We start from the raw sequence: 19,463 nt of genomic DNA on the forward strand, positions 1-19,463 counted from the left end.
CTGCCATGCAAACAGTGATCACAGCTATTAAATCCTTCCTATGTACTAAAGAAATAATAATGGCCCTTCTGTCATTTGAAACTGAGGACACAACCATTCTACACTTAAGATGAGATGGAGAGGGAGCCTGTGAACATTGCACAGCATGGTTTTTACGTTTGCTGTCATAATATATACTACAAAGCTACCTTAGGGCACATTTTAATCTTTCCTGTATAATTGGAATTTTTCTCTTCTGTGTAAACAGTAATTTACCTTCTAGGATATATGGGCTTATTAAAAATAAACATGAAAAGCAAGAAATTTCTTCTCCATAGTTTTGGCTCTCCTCCAAAGGAAAAGGTTTTCTTCCTCATGAGTGACACATGTAATGTTTGAGAATTCAAAATTTGTACCTCACGGGCTTTTTCTGCTGTAGAAAAAACAAGGAGAGAAAAAAAAAAAAAGGATGGGAGAATTTTCTACTGTTGTAAAGACAAAACCTGTATCTGGGTCATGAGGCATAAATGCACAGGCAGTGGAATTTACCTGGGGACACAGAGTGAGGTGGAGCCTTTGTGAGGAGGCCAGTATTCCTCTGGAGGTAGGACTGAACTGAAGTGGCTCCCCTCACTAATCCAGCCCTTGTCCATGTCAAAGTGTGAAGACTGAGGCACTCAGGCCAGATTAAAAGATACTATAGATGTGTATATGTATATACCATAAGTCTTTTATATGCTTGAACTGTCATGAATATGTCACAAAACATGGAACTTGTCCATATGCTTGGAATTCAGTCAAATATGCCTAAAAAAAAACGAGATGAAAACTGGCAAGCAAAGATTAAAAATTTGCTACTTTAAAGTCAAAGAGCTTCAGGACTGTTGAGCACTACATTTCAAATGAAGTCCTTCAGCCTTGGAATTTCAGTATGTGAACCCAAGATAGAGGTAGCCACAGATTTATGCCTGGATGTCAATAGTGAGCCTGAACTCTGAGCAGCCACTGAGAAACCAGCAGTGATCTACACACAGCAGTGCCAGTGGCATCCTTGCTGCTGCAGGGTGTGTGGGGGTGCAGTGTCTGTGGCTATCAGGACAGTATAAAAAAACCCCAACAAAACAGAAGTAGAGTTTCTAGACCTTCTTGGATTTCAGGAACATTTAACCTGACATACTCTATCACCCTTCTGCAGACTAATTCTTCGCTACTTGTTTGTGTCTCTAAAGCACTCAAGGTGTTACCTAACCCTGTCATGGAGAGTAAGAACCACAACCTGCTATGAATACAGTGGACCTTGCTGACACTTCTCTGGAGCAGCCCAGTAAGAGCAATAATGGACCATGTGCCAGATTCCAGAAAGCTTGAGGCTTGGGCTCCAGCTTGTTGCATCAAGGGGCTGGTACTCCAGAGATGTAACAGACCAAGGGGAAGAAAGGAAAACCTGCATCTCTCACTTCCTGACTATTGTACCTCAGATGACATGAGCAGCCATTAAGGGAGGTGGAATGTGTCTTATCAGGCTGTCCTCATCAAGGCATAAAACAAAGTATCAAATGTGGGGAAGACAGTGAAAAGAGTAAGGGGGCAAGTGTTTCTGCCACTCCTGTCACCCTCCAGACACAGAAGAATGTAAAAGACATTGCAATTCCTCAACCAAGCAAGCTAAATTCCTCCTTCAGATAACCTGGAACATCACTGGCCAACAGTAATATATAATGTACTAAATTGTGTCCAGGTTTGGAAAGAGAAAGAAAATCCAGAGCCAACTAATAAAACTGTTGTCAGCATTCTCCTTGGGTTCATGGCCTTTATTGAACCAACTTACAAATCTCTGGATTTGCAGGGCTTCTGAAAGGTTCTTTGCCCTTTAGCTGAAGTATGACTCTCTTTTCTGGTACTATGGGCAGGAGTTTGAAATTCTGGGAACCACTTCTCTATACCTAAAACCTGGATTAATCAAGGAGCAAGAATCAACCTGAGCTGTCTCAGATGTGAAGTATTCACATGACGTGATCGACCTCCTAGCATCTCATGAGCATTTTCACATTTCTGAAGGCTTTTCTTGGCAGGGGAATGGTTTACAATGAAATGAGATTCAAGATTCTTTGAAACCGAAGTGTTGGTGCTGTAGAAGCCATAACCCACTGCAGCAAGTCACAGTCGTATTGCCCTCAAATGTTACCAGATTCACACTGTCACCAAGGTGCACTGAACCTCCTGGTTGGTGCCCAACCCATTTGCACAAAGTTGTCTACTCAAATTCACCCCTGCTGGGTCTCAGGCAGCAACCTGGAACAAACCCATGGAGACAGGAGAAACAAGTAATTTTACCCAATACATGAAGCCTTCACACACCTTTGCATTTAGATTACTCTTACCTCTTTCTGGTGATACTTTATTGCTACCTTTAGCTTTGCCAAATCATGACATTTTTGGGGATCCAGCTCTTCGCTTTGATCATCTCTGTGATTGAGAATGATTTCCAGTTCTCGAGAACTCCGCGCTTGATCCAAAAGGTCCTTAGCAAAACGCTTGCACTGCTGTGAAAGCTCTTCATATTCAGCCTTGAACTCATTTTCCACTTTGCTGAGCTCCTTCAACTCCCAGCCCAGTCGGAAGGCCGTCAAGATGGGGTCCTCACTTGATAAGGCAATCAACGAAGGGCTGGCTAAGGCTTTGTAGATGTTCAGCCTTGACCTGGAATGCCTCAGGCTGTCCACCTCTGAACTGGAGACACATTCCACACAGTTGCATCTGATCTGGTGTGGGCGTGGAATTGTTACCCTTCTTTGGACAAGCAGTTTGATGATTTCATAGTTGTTGGTATGAGCCGCCAGCATTATTGGGGTGATATCTGGAGTGAATTCTGAAAACTGAGTGTCCATCATCAACGTTGGAACCTATGTAAAGGGATAAACCATGGTCATATTTCACGTGGAACAGCAGAATTCTTATGTCCCTCCTTCATACTTTTGAAGTTATGTCACAACAAAACAGAGTTTTAATAACATCCTCTGTTCTTTAAATCCTATTGTATCCATCCATACATGTGCAGAAACCGCTATTCTGGCAAAAACGTTTCCACCCAAATTATGCCTTTTTGCCTCTGGAGCAGGAACCTGTGACCATTCAGTTCCCAGTCTGGTGTAAAAGTCAGTCACATCCCCACCAGAATGTGAACTTGTTCTGAAATGGGTACTGGTTCATATGCCAAAAGGTGGACTTTTGTAGGAAAAGCAGAAGACAGAAGGCCCTACACAAAAAGAAATTTATTTTCTGTAACTTGTGACTACACAAAAAGAAAAGAAAGTCTAGAAAAGAGTGAGCACTGAAGAGATTCCATAACTATCATTATTTGCATTATATTTCTGCATTAGCAGGCTGAGAACCTGCTTGTAGCAGACCCTATACAAACCAAACCAAACACTGGTCTGCAGTTGAACAAAGCTCTTCCTCATCTTCTCCCTTCTGTTTTTATTTGAAAATACTTTTCAGTGGAAGGATACATTACATAACTGTCCTCAGAATAGATTTGTTGTTTTTTTTTTTTTTAATGGGTTTGAAAAAATATAAATGTAAAATTAATGAGCCATAGTCCACTACAAATAAGACACTCCAGGGTGTGCATTATTCAGCTACCGCTGCACTTCTCAAAAGATGAGCTTAATGCACACCCTGTTGTGTCTTATTACTATATGCAGAGTGCAAAATTAGACCAAAATGCTCTTGCATCCCAAGCACACAGTGTGCTCCCATTTGCAGCACAGGCAGCTCTCTTTGTTGTGTGTTAATCATTACTCAGGCACACTGTACTTCGTGTGCCCACCACTCTTGCCCTGGTAGTTGGCATCCTGCTGCTCAGGGGGTGATTGCTGGTTTTGGTGAACAGTAGGCCTGCTTCCCCTTGCAAATGTCACAGGCATTTCAGAGAAACTATTGTTAAAGAGTCCTAATGACAGGAAACATTACTCTGTCTGTAAAAATTCAGAAGGAAAGCAGCAATAAAGTAGCAAAAAGTAACTGGCTAGAAATCCTTCTGTAGGATAAACCCAAGAGTGGTTATGAGACAGTGAACCTCAGAGCACTGACTGTAAGTTCCCTGGGAGTTCAGTGCCTCTATAGCACTTCAGAGCTAAAGACTGAAGTTCATTAATAAACCTCTACATAACCCACCTGGGGCAGCAGGACAGAGCTCGTTCACAACACTGTCCCAAAAGTTGACACCACGCTGAGATGCAGGGTCACGTCCTGGAGTAGGGCTCACTGGGTGGATAGAGATATTTTTGGGAATTATACAAGTCTGCTACCCTGCATGTGGTACATGAGGAGTTAAACCTCTGGCAGTCTGCAGACACAGGTGTAAAGAGGGTTTGCTAAGGAGGCTGGTCCCTACAGAGGCTGCCTGGAGGGAGCCTATAAATGCAGCTCTTGGAAAGAGGAGAGAATGGTTGTGAAGATTTGCTGTGGGTCATGGAGAGCTTGGCTTCTCTTAGCAAGGTTGGATAAATGTATTTTAAGATATCTAATAACAAACAGCTGAATGCAGCTCTCTTTTTAAGGTCCTTGACTTCCTTTCTTTTCCTTTGCTCAGCTCATTTAGGTAGTTTGGTAAATGCCAAGAGAAAGGTGTGCATTTTTCTTTTTTCTCTTCCTCAGAAGCATTTTTTTAAGCCCTGATGCTTCAGTAACTGCATTGATCTTTCTTCCTCCTTTTTCAGTCAGTCACTGGCTGTTGTATTCAGAGCCTCTGGCTCAAAGGAAGACTGCGTTGCCCCTCTATCACTCCTATTACTGTCAAGTTTAATCTTGGTTTTCTGTATGGAAGTTATTGTACCCAAGGCTGTGAAAAGGATTTTCAGCTTTACACAGATGAGGTATTAATGTTGCTCAGAATATGAATCGAGCACTTGCATACAAGGTAGTAATGTTACAGGTGGGGATAGTGCTAATCTTGTCTCCTCCCAAGATTTCTCAGTCTGGATCTGAGGCTCTCAAAATGGTTGTCCCAAGGTTTGGGATGAAATTGAGGGTGTATCAAGAGATCACTCATCCCTTATTCTGGCTCATATCACAAGCCCTCACCTCAAAAATGAGCACGATTTCATTAGCACACAGCCAGATGCTGTGTAGAAGTCGTGTTTTCCTGGGCAGTTTGCAGCACTTTTAATTAAGGGATAAGAAGGCAAATGATGGTACAGAGACAGAGAGACTCCCTGGGGTCTGGGAGCAGATCAGTGTAAGGCCTACAATCACAGGAGATGAAGCTTTTTTTCTGATTATAGCTGAGCAGCAAAACAAACCACCAAAACACAGAAAGGGAATCATGCAAATGATGGCTGCTGTGGCCTCTCTCTCTGCCATGCCTAGCTGTCTTGTGGTGAATACTTTTGTTGCACAGTGTTTTGATCTGCATCTTAGTAAACAGTCTTGTTTTAAAGATGCAAAACAAGCCTTTGCTCTGAAGAATATGTATTCTACATATTATCACTGGAGGGGCAGCAGAGATGACAACAATGCACTGTAATTGCTGATGCTCCTTCTGCATTACTCTGACAGGTTGAGTTCCTTTTTCGATCGGCTTCTTCTATATCTTAGGTTAATTTACAGTGATGGAAGCAGAAGAGGAATAAATTATTCTACCCCAAAGGCTCTGCTATGCTCTTCCAAAGTTATTTTCATTAAGTGACCTGAGTAACAAATTATTTTCCACTAATCTCCTCACCTGACAAGCTGCTAACCTGAGTCCTTCAGAACCTTACTGTCACAACTTGCATAGGAGCATATGCCTTGTTTGTATTTTATCTTCCTAAGAAATTAATGCTACAATTAACAAGTGACTAAATGCTTGTTACCAACCTTCTAGACTTAATCCTTGTAGAGGTAGGCTGCTTAGCACTGTACTGCTGCTTCTCTGAATGATACTGTGGTGACTGAAAAATCTCCACTATTTAAAAAGGGGGTGGGAGGCAGAAACAACCTTAATTCATTAGAAGAGAAGAAATTGGAGGATTTGTTCACATAAAAGCACTGCTCAGTATAGCTAAGCTCTCCTCTGAATGGAAAAAACAAGTTTTCTAGTAAATAGTGCACTGCTGGAAGAAAGCTCTGGATAGGAAGAGCAGGAATGTCAGCTTATCTTAGTAACTACTACAGTGTAAGGAGAGATGAACTATAGAGCAAAAACACATGGCATTGAAGACTCAATGGCTTTTTGTAGGTTTTCTGCAAGTTTTAATTTGGACTTACTCTAGTCTGGTATCTGGGAGCCCCTAGACTGCTCAGCAATGTGACCTGAAGTGGAGTAACTGGGGAGGTTAAGGACATACAGTCCAAAAACATGCTCCTCAACCAAACTAGACTAATATGAATACATTTTTTGCTTTTTATGGACCATGACAGCTAATATCCAGGTTTAAACAAAACAAGATTTCAAAGCATCTGTCATCTGTGCATAGAAAAAAGGACAACTAGTTGAAAAAAGCTGTTTTGCAGCAAAGGAGCTTGCCAGTCAAGTGCAAAATCTTAACTCTGCAGAAAGAGTCTGGCTTTGTCTGACTATTTGGAGGTGGTTTTCTATTTCTGAGTCTTATGCTCTTCTGTCCCTTTGTACTGATAGTCCTTCCAATTATGGTCTGGTGACCCTACCAGTCACTAGTCTCCCTTCATGTTCAGGTCCCTCCTCAGTGTTCACCTCTACTGGTGCTCACAGCTGCAGTCAACCCAGACAACCCTTCAGAGCTTCAGACCTGAACTGAAAGACTATCTAGAAAGTAAAGCCAAGCCTAAACACAAAATCCTTTATTTTCCTAGTTTTGTTAAGCTCTAATTGTAAGCTTCTTGGGTCAGAGGCAGTCCAAATATGTATCCTCTTTGGCACGCTGCCAAAGAACGCTGCCACGTAGCTTGAAAATAACTAATGCTTTTACTTGTTACAGATGGAATTCCCCCGTTTTCAAGTCATCTCTGTTCCATAAACTAGCACCTCACCTGGACCAGTGTAATAAATGTTAAGTATAACCATTCTAAACTGTAAGTATATTAATCTATAGCATTTTCAGCTTGCATAACTGATACAATTATATGTTGTAAAAGATTTTATAATTGCCAAAACTGTTTTACTAAACAAAACAAACTCATGCAACCTCACTGGAAACCTTAATATGTGACACAGAAATGGAAGCCTGGGTTTCCTTGCTTCTAGTTTGTGGGGTTTTTTGCATGCAGCCCTATGGGGGAAGTGCATATGCCTTCTGAAAAAGATTTTGTACTACATCAGTGTAGCGTGAGGCTCAGTGGTCAGAAGGAGCTTTAGCAGTGACTTTGTTCAGAATCGCAGTCCTGTGGTACTTCTAGCTGCAGCTCTATAAATAGAGCATGAGAGACGGAGTCAGTGTTGCTAGCCTGCAGATCAGCCATGTTACCAGCAAAAGGGTCTTGAAAAAAATACATATTGTGACTGACATGACTGATTGAATCCTGATCCTAAACCCATAAACAAACTCCTTCGCTGGCAGAACCTCATGGGCATTTGTTTCCTTATGTGGGACTCTGGAAAAATGTGACATGCTTCTATAAATTTAAGTATTCATTTGAGTTGATGCAGTGGTGTGGGTTTTAGTAACTTGAGTATCTTAATCGGAGATGCCTTGAGAGATGTCTTGTATCAGAGTGATGATAATATGGATATTAATAGGGAGGCTGGATTTTCTCTGAAGAGCAATTCGTTGAATGAAAGATGTAATTTGGTTAATGAAATAGAATGAAGAACACAAACTGGTAACAAAAAGTAATGTACTTAAGGGCTTTTGTACTGGTTATGAACAAGTTAGTAACTGGCATTAAGCACACATGGTTGTAGATGTACTTTCGGGCAAGCTCTGCTGTTGTTATTGGAGTATCCAGTGATTTCCATACAGCTGTCCCAGAATATCCAGCTGAGGAAAAGGTTCCCTTCTGGTCTAAAATCTGCTCAGTGACTTCCATGCCTGTAAAGCCAAATAAAGTCTCTACCCCTCAGGCTAATAGTGTAAAACAGAAAATTAGAACCTTTTAGTACCCTGTAGCAAGCCAAATGCTGATGCAATGCTACCAGATGGTACATTTAACACTGAACTAGGTATTTTTTAATTTAAAATTGCATTATATAATGCTTTACTACTTAAATAATGTGAAGAATTATATTTGTGATACCTATATAACTAAACATTTTTTGCTGCAACCAATAAACAAAAGCAAAATACAGATATATCTACTACTCTAGATTCTTCCAAGTTTAAATCTGGCTTCTTATCCATGTGTGTAAAAATGGAGGTAGACCCAGGGGATTAGTTTTCAGAGCTAAACTGAAACCTACTGGATCTGACAGCAGCAGAATTGCATCAGAGCTGCTTGTGCTCAGCCATGTGTTAAGGAAATGCAGCACAGCCAGAAAGATTGTCAGAAGATGTCACCATTTGTGGTTGATGCTACGTAATAACTTCTCTTTTGTTGGGGATTAAAAAAGAGTAATCTGGAGAATAGCTTTCAGAAGGAAAGGATTTTGCAAATATGCATTAAAATAGCCTATGGTGACTTATTCCAGAAAGAGCACTCTCTCCCCTAAGCCAGTCTCCCTTTTTGATGCTGGTGGGGGAAATAAGATGATGAAATGCAGAAAGAGTGCAATCAGTGTGGTTTGTTCTCCAAGTCACAGAGGGATGCTGTTACAAAGTTTAGCTTGTGTTTAAGCCTCTTGTATTTAAATTAAGTACACTCTTGAGGTCTGTTTTGCCCTGGATTCCTGTGCCTTGTTCCAGCTAAGACCTACTGAATCCAGCAGGAATAGGGGCTAGCAAGAGCCTGTTGCTGCTTGGCGAAGTAAGACCAGTGTCATGCCATAAGCAACTGCACCCTCTCCTGGTTATGATTTCTCATCTGTCAGACCGGCTGAAAAGTTCATGACAGTCACAACTTGTATGTCACATTATCTCTCTGACATGACCAGCTATCAGATGAATGTGGCTTTATCATACACTTATGTAGCCTGGGACTGGCTGAATATTGACACTTGTCCAGTTACAATAAACAAAAGCTGGGACTGGTACACATCCAGATAATAATGAAGCTGCTAGAGTGGCGTAAGTGACATCAGAACCTGGCTCACAGCATCTATGGATCTGCCAAAGCCTTGCCAAAATGCACAGATTCCTTGGCTGCTTGCTAGATGTGTCTCCTGAGATCTCTGATACCAGCTCAGGTCTAAGTCTTGTATTGCTGACATGAGAGTAAACTGAACTGTCTTCTGAAGTGTGGGTAGGAAGACAAGTTCATATATGCCTGGCTGTTCTCCCCATGTGGAAACATAAAATGCTGTTTGTGATTTTTTTTTTTTTTTCCACCTTTCTTCACTACCATTTTAAGACTTACTCTGCAATAGGAGCAGCTGTTTGGGGTAAAGACAAAGACTAAGCCCTAACAATTTTTAATGTTTTTAAATTTGGAAATTAATTTTATTAAAGATCTTACTTATTCCAATTCTGTAAATTTCTTAACTATACTGAAGGCCTTGGAACATTGCTGCAGCTTAGATATTTTTTCACTTTATAGATAAGCCTTCCCCTGACCCCATGCTGAAACAACGACAGTGCATGGCTAGCTGGAAATTTGCAAGCTTCAAGGTAATACTTGTTTTATCACAGCTACTATTTTTCTCATGTTTTCCAAGATTTATTCTGGGAGGGAAGAGTTGTCCAGCTTTTAATTCTTTTTATCTAATCTCTGTATTTCTATTCTTAGTGGCAACAAGGACACAATGTGCTAATATAGGCTAATAACCATGCCATCTATAGCCTTTTATGTCATCTTTGTACATAAAATGTCCCTATTTCCTGTAATGTACTAGTGTATGTGGATGAGAGATGTTTCATTAAGTTTAGGTGAGGTAATACATTACTAACAGGGCTTGAAAAGGGAGGGCTTTTTGTTTGGGAGAGGTGGAGTTGTGTTTCTATTCAACCACATTTCTTAAAAAAAATACAGAAGAATCAGATTTGATCATGAGACAACATCACAGAGAAGAGCGAGTGGCTGGATCTGGTGCCAGCCCAGCGCTGTGTGATGCTGCACAAAACACATCTTGATGCCCTCAAAGCAGGAGTCTGCGCTTCTCCCCATTCTGACTATTAAGCTGTGCTTCTGGCATTGTTCCTATACTAACCAAGATGACACTGGCTTCTGAAAAGACCCAAGAGTTTGCAACAGCAAAGAAATTACAATCTAGACAGGTGGCAGCGTCTTGGATGAGAGTAAAATCTGTGTGGTTGTGATCTTTCTTTATTACCACTTAGCCAGTGACTTCCTTTGTTATTTCTAATCCTAGGTAGCTCAAAACATTTAGCTAATGATATGCTCCTCATGCTTCAGAGACTTGCCTCTAATTCATCATCTGTCTAACTGAAGAGTATTGAAGTGGAGCACACAGGCCCTCTCGCACTGCCATGAGTTAAGTACTGACAACACATGTGATCCCAAGCCTCCCAGAGGCTTGAGAGGTTTTCCAGCATGTTCTCCCAAGGCAATGACAGAGCACAGACCCTGGATTACAGCTTTCCCTTGCTGTAACAATGCAGAGATGAGCAGGGACAACACTGATCTCTGTCAATGCCTTTTTTATCCACCTTCCTGCCTTGTTACTACCAAAAGACTGGCCAACACAGGGACAGAGAAGCCACAGAGGTGCTACTCTACATTGCAAACCTAAGCACAGCTCTATTCAACAGCCAGGTAAGGACTAGGGGACTCCTGCTAAACCATCCTGCAGTTCTAGCTCCCAGAGCTTTGTTTCAGAGGAGCCTGTAATTTGTTACATACAATTTCCTCAAGAAGCTTTCCTTGAAAAATGTGTTGCAACTATTGCACCAGACAGATTCTCCTGCATACTTTCATCAGTGAATCTAGGCAGCCATGTCAAAAGCCCCTTCTGGGTTTCAGGAGTCATGTAGACCAAATACATGTTGTGTGGTGTCAGAGGGCTGATGTAAGGGAGCAGCTAATGCTGTAACTGAGCTTATGAGTAAATGGGGCATATTCATGGATGCTGGGTAGTAATGAAATATGTTTTCTTGAAACTTAACACCTTAACAGATCTATAGAGAGGCCAAAAGTTTACTTATGTAGAAACATAAACAAGATTTTTTCCTTACTAACAGTTTGTTATAGATGGTCCATCCAGCGGGACCCCATGCACCCATCACTGCTGACTGAAACCACACTGTACAGTGTGCTGCATGTAGGCAAGTGCTAAGACCACTCCCACAAATTAATCATGACAATTCCTGGGGAAGCATTTCATGTAACAGTGCATTCCTGACTTCTGTTCATATGTTAAATTACAAGCATGACATGTTTGTGCATGCTGTGATGCAGTTGTTGGCCTGACCCCACCAGCTCTCCTAGGAAATAATAACAGATTTTATGTTGGCCCAGGAGGAGCCAGTGACTTATTTGCCACTGTCAGATGTCTGGTAGCTGGCACTGCAGCCCATGTGCCCCAGCCTCACTGCTACTCATTAGGTCTATGCCATATATTACCTAAGCTCTTAGTTTTGCCTCACACCTCCTCAAAGATTTAAGATTATTTGGAGAAGATGACATTGTGGGGGAGAAGAGGGGCAGAAACTCCTAGTTAAATGCAATCATTAAGTGAAGTGGTCTTTGATTTCTTTGTTGTTTAGTTTAATTAGATGGAATTCATTTTGAAGGCAGCCGCCAATGTCAAAGCCATGTTAACTATAGCTGTGAATTATTACTGCATCAATAAAAATAATGAAAAGTTTGGATGCTAGTACAGCCATTAGGCTTTGGAGCAGTAACAGCTACTTTTCTGTTTTCAGACACATTCTTTCTTCCTTATTGTGCCTTTCAAATATTGTCATACTGAAAACTTGTGGACAGTTTTTCTCAACTGCTTGTATTCTTCAGAACTTGCTCTTGCTCAGAGTGTATCTAGCCAGGTTCAGCCCTGTCACTTTGAACCTATCATATTAATAGGGAAATGGCTGAAAGGCCACAGTATCTGTACTGAGTCATACCCCTCAGCCCGTTACCCTCTCTGTTACAGCACCAAATAGCAAGAACTCACTAGGAACAGCCTAGAGATTTCCAAGATAAAAATGTCCAGGTTTCAGCAACACCTTCTTGAATTAGCTGACTTTTTAAACTCAGGGAAGGACACAAATACTGCTGGTGTGCAATGGTTAACACTACATAAGGGCTACTCATATCCTTGCACTTCAGGCTTGCTTTGATTTCTTGGTTGTACTTCACACCTTTTTAATGCTTGAGCTTGCTGACACTCCTTGTCAATGTTATCTAAAATAATATCTATGCTCACCATGTAAGCAAGGCTTTGTTCCACCTGTATGTGAGCCACCTTCCCATATCCATCCTCAGCTTGTAGGTTAGGGGATAATGCTGCAAACGTTAGCAATTTCAGCTGGGAAGTCCACATGTCTCTCCTTCACCTCTCAAAGAAACAGAGGCCTTTTACTTAAGGAGACAGGATAACATTTCTCACAGCTACAAATCCCAGATCCTCTGGCCTTGCTGCAGGGTATTTCTGCTTTACCTACAGGTGAGACAGATCCACAGGAACCACTGCAGCCAGGGCATGAGGAGCACCAGCTGCTTTTGAAACTCTAATTGCCTGCAGAAGCTAGCTTTTATGCCACGAGATATCTGCCAACTGACTTGCTTCCTTTGACTCAGAAAGTCCTGTCAGCGACCCCACAGGGCTGACAGTGCTAGCAATGAGATTGAACATCTAGTAAGTATCAGCAAGTCTGCAGAAATCAGGGACCATTGGTGCTAAGAGCTAAACTTTGCACTGGACTCTGCATACAGAACAAGGAACTCCGTGTGAGTAGGAAAGCTAAGCTAAACCACACTGTGTCAAGAAAGTTACTGGATTTGGGCAAGAGTAAAGTTGTTTAATGCAACATTTAATTTCTGCTTCACAGAAGACTGTCTCTGGGGTGTTGATCTACAATATTTACATAAAGATTAAGGCAGATTTTCACTCATCAGCTTATCTGAAAAAGGATTTTTGAGGTAAAATTTTATGTTTACTAATACAGTGCAGCAACCTTCCACCAGCAGGTACCTGAGGATTAGCAACTAAGACTGAGAACTTGCCTCATATTCTCTGTATTTTCCTCTTCACAACCATATTCTTCCACGGATTATTTCTGTAAAGCTTTTTTTGGAAGACATATGGACAGGTATCTGTTGAGATCACAATGATTCTCATGAAGGCCTTTAGACCATCAAAACAAACTGAACCACAGTCATAAATACTGAGACCCCTTCTCTTTTTATTCTCACTATTGAGGAATTACACTTGCAGTTCCATCTGTGAATCAGATTAATTTGAAACCATCTGCCATGAGCAAGTCACTAACTTTGGCAGATACCAGAGAGATGCTAGTGTCATCCTTATGTAAACATTTGATGTCTGCTCTGATTGTTGTGAAGAAAACAGCTACCTGTAAATAAGCTCATGGCTACACCATGAACGTGTAAGAGATTACAGCTTCTGGGGGAAGGAGGGCTCAGCAGTCAGCACAGGTTGTGCCTGCTGTGCTGCAAACACCCACTTCAGCAAGGCAGAAACTGATGTGAGATCTGTGCACACAGAGAGTGCTATTATGTGAGCTGTGCTGCATGTCCAGGGGAGAACTGGGACCACTTACAGCATTCACACAAGAGGCTGTTGAGAAAATGCCCCTGAAGACCTCATCTGGAGTCAAAGGGAAAATGTGTACTGATTTCAATGGGCTTTATAATGTCTAGAAATACAACTATTACTAATGATAAATTGAAAGTGAATAAAATTTGTAGGAAAATACACATTTTCAGACATGTATTTCCTGCCCTTTTCTAGTGCAGTTTAGGTGAAAGCACAACCTACTGCACTGATGTTTGTATAGTTAAAAAAAAAATTCTAATATGACTTTTAGGAAAAAAAATGCCCAAACTCAAAGACTGAATAGAATGGGACACAGAAAATTTCACTAGAAAAAGAGTTTGTTCAACAGACTTCTTATATACATGACCTTGATCCTACAGTAGTACTGAACAGAAAAAAAAAAAGAGAAGTAATTTCAAGTTCCCTGTTAATTGCAGGACCCCAGCCAGATCTCTGTTTCTGATGTGTACCTATAGAATAGAACAAAAAGTCTTCTTTTGCCATTGTATGTATTGGACCAATCCTACATACAGACAGCTTTGCAGCTTAACATCCTACCCCAAAAGAGATGAGCCACCTGATTTGATAAGCCTGGGCTGCATTCAATACTGCATCTGTGTGCTGAGTTTTACTATTTCTAACCTGATTATTCAGTGATTTGTTGTCTTATGTAAATAACATGACACCCATCATGTGGTAGCCCTGAGTATGGATTGCCATGGCAAGCAGTCTGCTGTACATTTATATTGTTCTCCTGCCACTATGCAGTGGCACATTATCAGCCTCTTCACTGTCCTGATAAGCATAGAGCATCTAACAAAGGACCAGGCTAGGGTCACTTTTCTATCCTGGAGAATACATATTCACTGACTACAGATCTTGGCAGGAAAAAGCAACATTTGCAACACTGCATGTCTAGCTTCCATGAATGTTTGTTTTGTTGTTCCTCTTAATATACATGAATAGGCTTGTGCTTTCCAAATGTCTGTCATCTATTTGGGAAAAAACAAACTATCCTATGATTTAAGTGACCAATGAGCAATATAAAATGACTGGCCAAAGCAAGCTATGGTTTCAAACAAAAGCTGAGAGGCTTAATTGGAGTAAATTATGTAAGATTTGGAAATAACACGTGAACTTGTAAAAAAATCACAGAATTAAAAAAGCTCTTTGTTATTTTAAAAAAAAAAAAAGTAGCTTGTTTGCTAATTTGTGTAGATAAGTGGATTTCCCTTTATTTCAGCTCTTTGTGCTGTGCCACACCACACCCTGCTGAGGTCAGCAAAGCTCCTACCTGTGCTGCGGTGGGTAGGCAGGCCTGTCACAGCCCACAGCAGGACATGGTCTGCACACAGGCACCTTCCATCATGCTCTGGACCACACCTGCACACTGACAGTAAAAGCAAAAAGTGAATGTGCACCTCAAAGCATGGTTGTGGCATATCTGAGACATTAGCTCTGATCTGAGGAAATGAATGGGTCCTTTTAAGCCTGGGCTTTAGTCTTTGCTGGTAGTGAAGGACATCAGCACACCTCTATGGTCTTTCCATGCTAGTAAAAGTAAGATGCTTGCACCAGTGACTCGCTCACTGAACCCCAAATCTCCCACAGGTGACATTACCTTCCAAAACAGCTCTAACTTTATGAGCTGTAGAGGCCTTAACTGGTGAAGTCTTCTCCCTAGCTTTATCAAGAGACTCACAGAGCAATACACAAACCCTGGCTGTAAGTTGTCAGGACTGGGCAGAAGAGATTTGAGGAGAAATTCTTAAGTTCTTAAAGTAGCCTGCGAACCTTCCTTGGAGATAAAGCTGAAAGGAAATAGATCTACTTGAACACATCACTGTTCTGCACACTCATCTATCATGTGCTTTGTAGCAGCCTTTAGAGGTGGCTCATGCTCCTGCCTCTCATATGCTCCACATGTAAACAGAGTAATTTCTTCCTCTCCTGAGACACCCCTCACACGCAGGGCTGCAGTGTGGGAGAAGCGTGTTGTTATAGTTACTGGCTATGACTTACCCCTGCCATTGTCATGGTATTTTCAGTAAATGGAGCTCACACAGCAGTCTGGCAAAGGTCTGCAGAATGACTGCCTGCATTCACTTAATAACAGAACACAAGCACCTCTGCTGCCCAGTCTCTTAATCCATTTCTCCCTGTCCCTTAGATCATGAATGAGACCCTGATTCTCTTACATAAGAAACACAACAAAGGTCACTTCTTATACTTGAAAGTTTATATGCCTCTGCTGCCAGGAAAGGTCATAATTCAGAGGAAAAACAGAGCTTTTCTCCCTGGGCAGCTCTCAAGAGACAGCTATGGAGCACCCAGGACACATCACCTTTCCGAGACTCTGGCTAGTGAATGAAACTGCTTTGAAGGTCAGGTCTGTAAGGGACTGAGGTTTTCCACCTTGGTTTGGGTGTATCCTGTGCTAACTAGGTACTGTCACTGGAACCCCAGAAGAGGTTGGCATAATGCAACCTGTAATATTCTTGGTCAGGATTTTGGTACAATGATAAGGTTGTAGGAATGAGTGAAGATACATGCCCATAAAATGGATCATCCTTAATGATTCTATGCAGCTGCTTTTGAGATGCAAAAACAACAATTAACTGAGCTGACGTGAACAGACACAAATAGGAACTGCTCTTCATGCCTGGCAGTTAGAGAAACAAGACTTTGGTACAGAGTCAAATAATAACCTCTCAGAAGCAGACAGCAGGAAAATGGGAACTAGCAGGTTTTCACAAACTCCAGACTCAGGTGATTGAGGGCAAAGTATTGAACATTTAAGAGAGAGCAATCAGAAGATGCTTCTTCTGCACCTTTGCTTCGAGTGCAGCAAACAGACAGCCCCTAATTGGAAACAGGCTGCTACATGGGAGTCAAGGAGCTGCCTTCACACTGGTTTGTTCAGGAAAACTGAACCTTGTGTACATTTAATGAATAGATTATATGAAACCTTATCTATGAAAAGTGCTGTGACACTATCTTACAAATTTCTCAGCCAGACAGAAACCATTCCATGAAGTGTGAATTTTTGTTATGACTCAACTAAAAAAGCAGATGTTCTGTATGTTTCTTCTTCTTTCCATTTAATGTTGTATCACTGTACATGAAATAAATGTTAATTACCATCGCTGCATGAACAATGAGTGAAACTGCTGCAATTGAAGTCCAGTCGTGCAGCACTGCTGCCAAATACTTCCTGCAGTCTACAGAAGAGCCTGAGCCATAGCCAGGGAAGTTAGTTACTCCTGGTTTGTACATAGGATCTTGCATCAAGCCAGTACTAGTCTAAAACATACTGATGAAATCTGTTCTTGTAACAAACCTTGTAAATAAAGCTGAAACTGGCACTGCATCTCTTCTCCCACACACATGTTCTCCTTCAAGTTGTAAACTTCACAGTAGATGCAATCCTAGCTACAGAAGGAGAGCTGCACACTGGCACAGAAATAAAGAAAAACGAAACAGACCTACTATGAACTGTATTGCTGAGCTAGAGGTGCTGGACCTGAATTTCAGCTGCAGTACATCAACCTTTTTTGACTGACCTATCTCTGTCCGGTTAAGTCAGAAAGGCTGTGATTTAAGTAGACACAAGTTTTAGCATTCAAGAGACCTTAAAGAAATCCACATGAATCCCATCACTTGCTTTCCATGACATTTCAGGAGAAACTTGTCATTAACCTACAATATTTACTGGCAGCTCCTCATGCTATTGATAAAAAACTTTTCTTCTATTCTACCTTCTTCCTGTTTGCCTATAGGATGGTCAAACTTTTCAGAAGACTGAGAAAAAAAAATGGCTCATTCCCCATGAATGGTCTGTATTTTGCTACTTATATTTTGTGAGAATAAAACCTAGTAATACCATTTCAGTTTTTAAGTCTGATAGAAGAGATTCTTCATCTCTCTAGTGCTTAAACCACACATGAGAATCACAGTGCTACAGCATGCAGAATGCTGCCATTTTTAAGGATTAAGCTGAGCACCCTTGAATGTTGTCAAGGTCGATTCTTATTGTTTGCTTTGGCAACATGAAATTACTATTAAAATCTATGTAGTAAGGGGTCTATCCATTGAAAATGTTTTCTTATATGACTATTATTAAAAATTTTCTTCTTTCACACACAGAGGGATGTGTTCAGCTAGACTTCAAAATGAGTCCTGATAGATAAGGATTATCCAAGCTTTGAATGTTCTTTTCTAAGCAGTGACCGTGCAAAAAATGTCAGTGTTCAGTAATGTAGAAAAACTACTCTAGTTATTGGCAGTAGTACTTGCAAATGAAAACAAGCAAAGAAGAAAAAAAAGAAAAAAATTAGGGACAGTGTGATCTGTGACACTTTGAAATGACAAGATTCAGACTTTGGTATGGTTTTTCACAAAGATCCTTATGTAACTTCTGTTGGCTTTGTAGCTAAGGATCCTTCCTACAAGTCGTAGTTGTTCACTGCCCAGATATTTAGCAGCTTAGCTCATGCTGTAACATTATGTCCTACCACAGCATTTCTAAACTAGAGCTCTCTGGAAATGGAGACCAAGAAGGTCTGTCTGTACTCTGGCTAAGTACTGAAACCTAGCAGACCATTTGCTTGCTTACAGTTATTTATAAATTTGTGTGTCTTCAGGATTTACTTATGAAAAGCAATTCCACTGGTACAACAGCATGGCAATAGTTCAGATTTATAGATTGTAATATAATTTCAGACAGCCCCACATTCCTTTAAGAAGTGTGCATCTATAAATCAACCTATAAATCAGTATGTCCACAAACACTCCAAGACTGAAAAGAACACTGAGTGAAATCGAAAACGCTGAGGATTGAAGTCAGGAACAACATGTTTGCTCTGACTGGAAAGTTAGTGTCCAAACAGGACTGCACACATCTACTCTGGGCATTTAAAGCAATGGATCTACATTATGACTCCGGCACAGCACCTCTCTGTGCAGTCCCACTTTCCTAACACAGGACAATGGCTTAAACATGAAGTAGAGTACTCACTAACCTGCTTTTCACCACTTGGCTTCCTGTAACTCAGCAGCAGCTCCACAGCTCCCACCACCTCTTTCCGTATTGCATACAGCAGAGCATCTCCCACATACACACTGTGGCTCAAAAGCAACTCCATGATCTCCAGATTTTCATTCTCTATGGCTATTAAAAGAGCACTGCGACCAAGAGGATCCATACAGTTAATGTTGATGTTGTAGTAGATCTCTGCCTCTTGTAAGGCATGTTTGACACTGGCATAGTCCCCCTTCTCCACAGCGCTGAGGTAGGCCTTCTCTTCCGCTGAGAGCTCTGCCTCTGCTCGCACGATCTGCAGTGGGATGCGATCTCTGTAGGGCGAGTAGTTCACCTTTTTGTAGTATAGCTGGGCCATTGTTCATAGTGACTGGGCAACCTGTGGGGGAGGAAGGAGCACTCATAAGTGGCAAAACAGAGGAGCAATCCCTATCTGTCCCTGGCAGGGTACAAACTTCCAAAGGTCTGTCACAGCGAAAGCTTCTGATCCATTTTTAAGCTGTTTTATTCTCAACACAATGACTGTAACAACCCCTGAGCAACTCCACATTAAAAGGCTACCTGAAAAAATGAAGGTTACTACTGCTCAGGAAAGGTATGCAGAATGACACACACCCCATGTATTGCTAAATCTGGTTCAAACACTACGCCATTGATTTCTTTTATCTGGTCAGAAGCATGCTCTTGCTCTTTATGGATAACCTATTGCATGTGCAA

General features: G+C 41.3%; 1 protein-coding gene across 1 annotated transcript in view; it reads right to left on the reverse strand.

Annotated features, from left to right (window-relative positions):
* TRPC5 (transient receptor potential cation channel subfamily C member 5) overlaps positions 1-19,104 on the reverse strand; it is a 68,952-nt gene extending 49,848 nt beyond the window's left edge. The window contains exons 1-2 of the mRNA XM_051629923.1: positions 18,727-19,104; positions 2,361-2,882 (exon numbers count right to left, since the gene is read on the reverse strand). Coding sequence (XP_051485883.1) covers positions 2,361-2,882; positions 18,727-19,104 — 900 coding nt within the window. The remainder of the gene's footprint in view (positions 1-2,360; positions 2,883-18,726) is intronic.
* Positions 19,105-19,463: the final 359 nt, after the last annotated feature.

Source organism: Apus apus, chromosome 12, assembly GCF_020740795.1.
Source record: "Apus apus isolate bApuApu2 chromosome 12, bApuApu2.pri.cur, whole genome shotgun sequence".
In the NCBI taxonomy this organism is placed as follows: Eukaryota; Metazoa; Chordata; class Aves; order Apodiformes; family Apodidae; genus Apus; species Apus apus.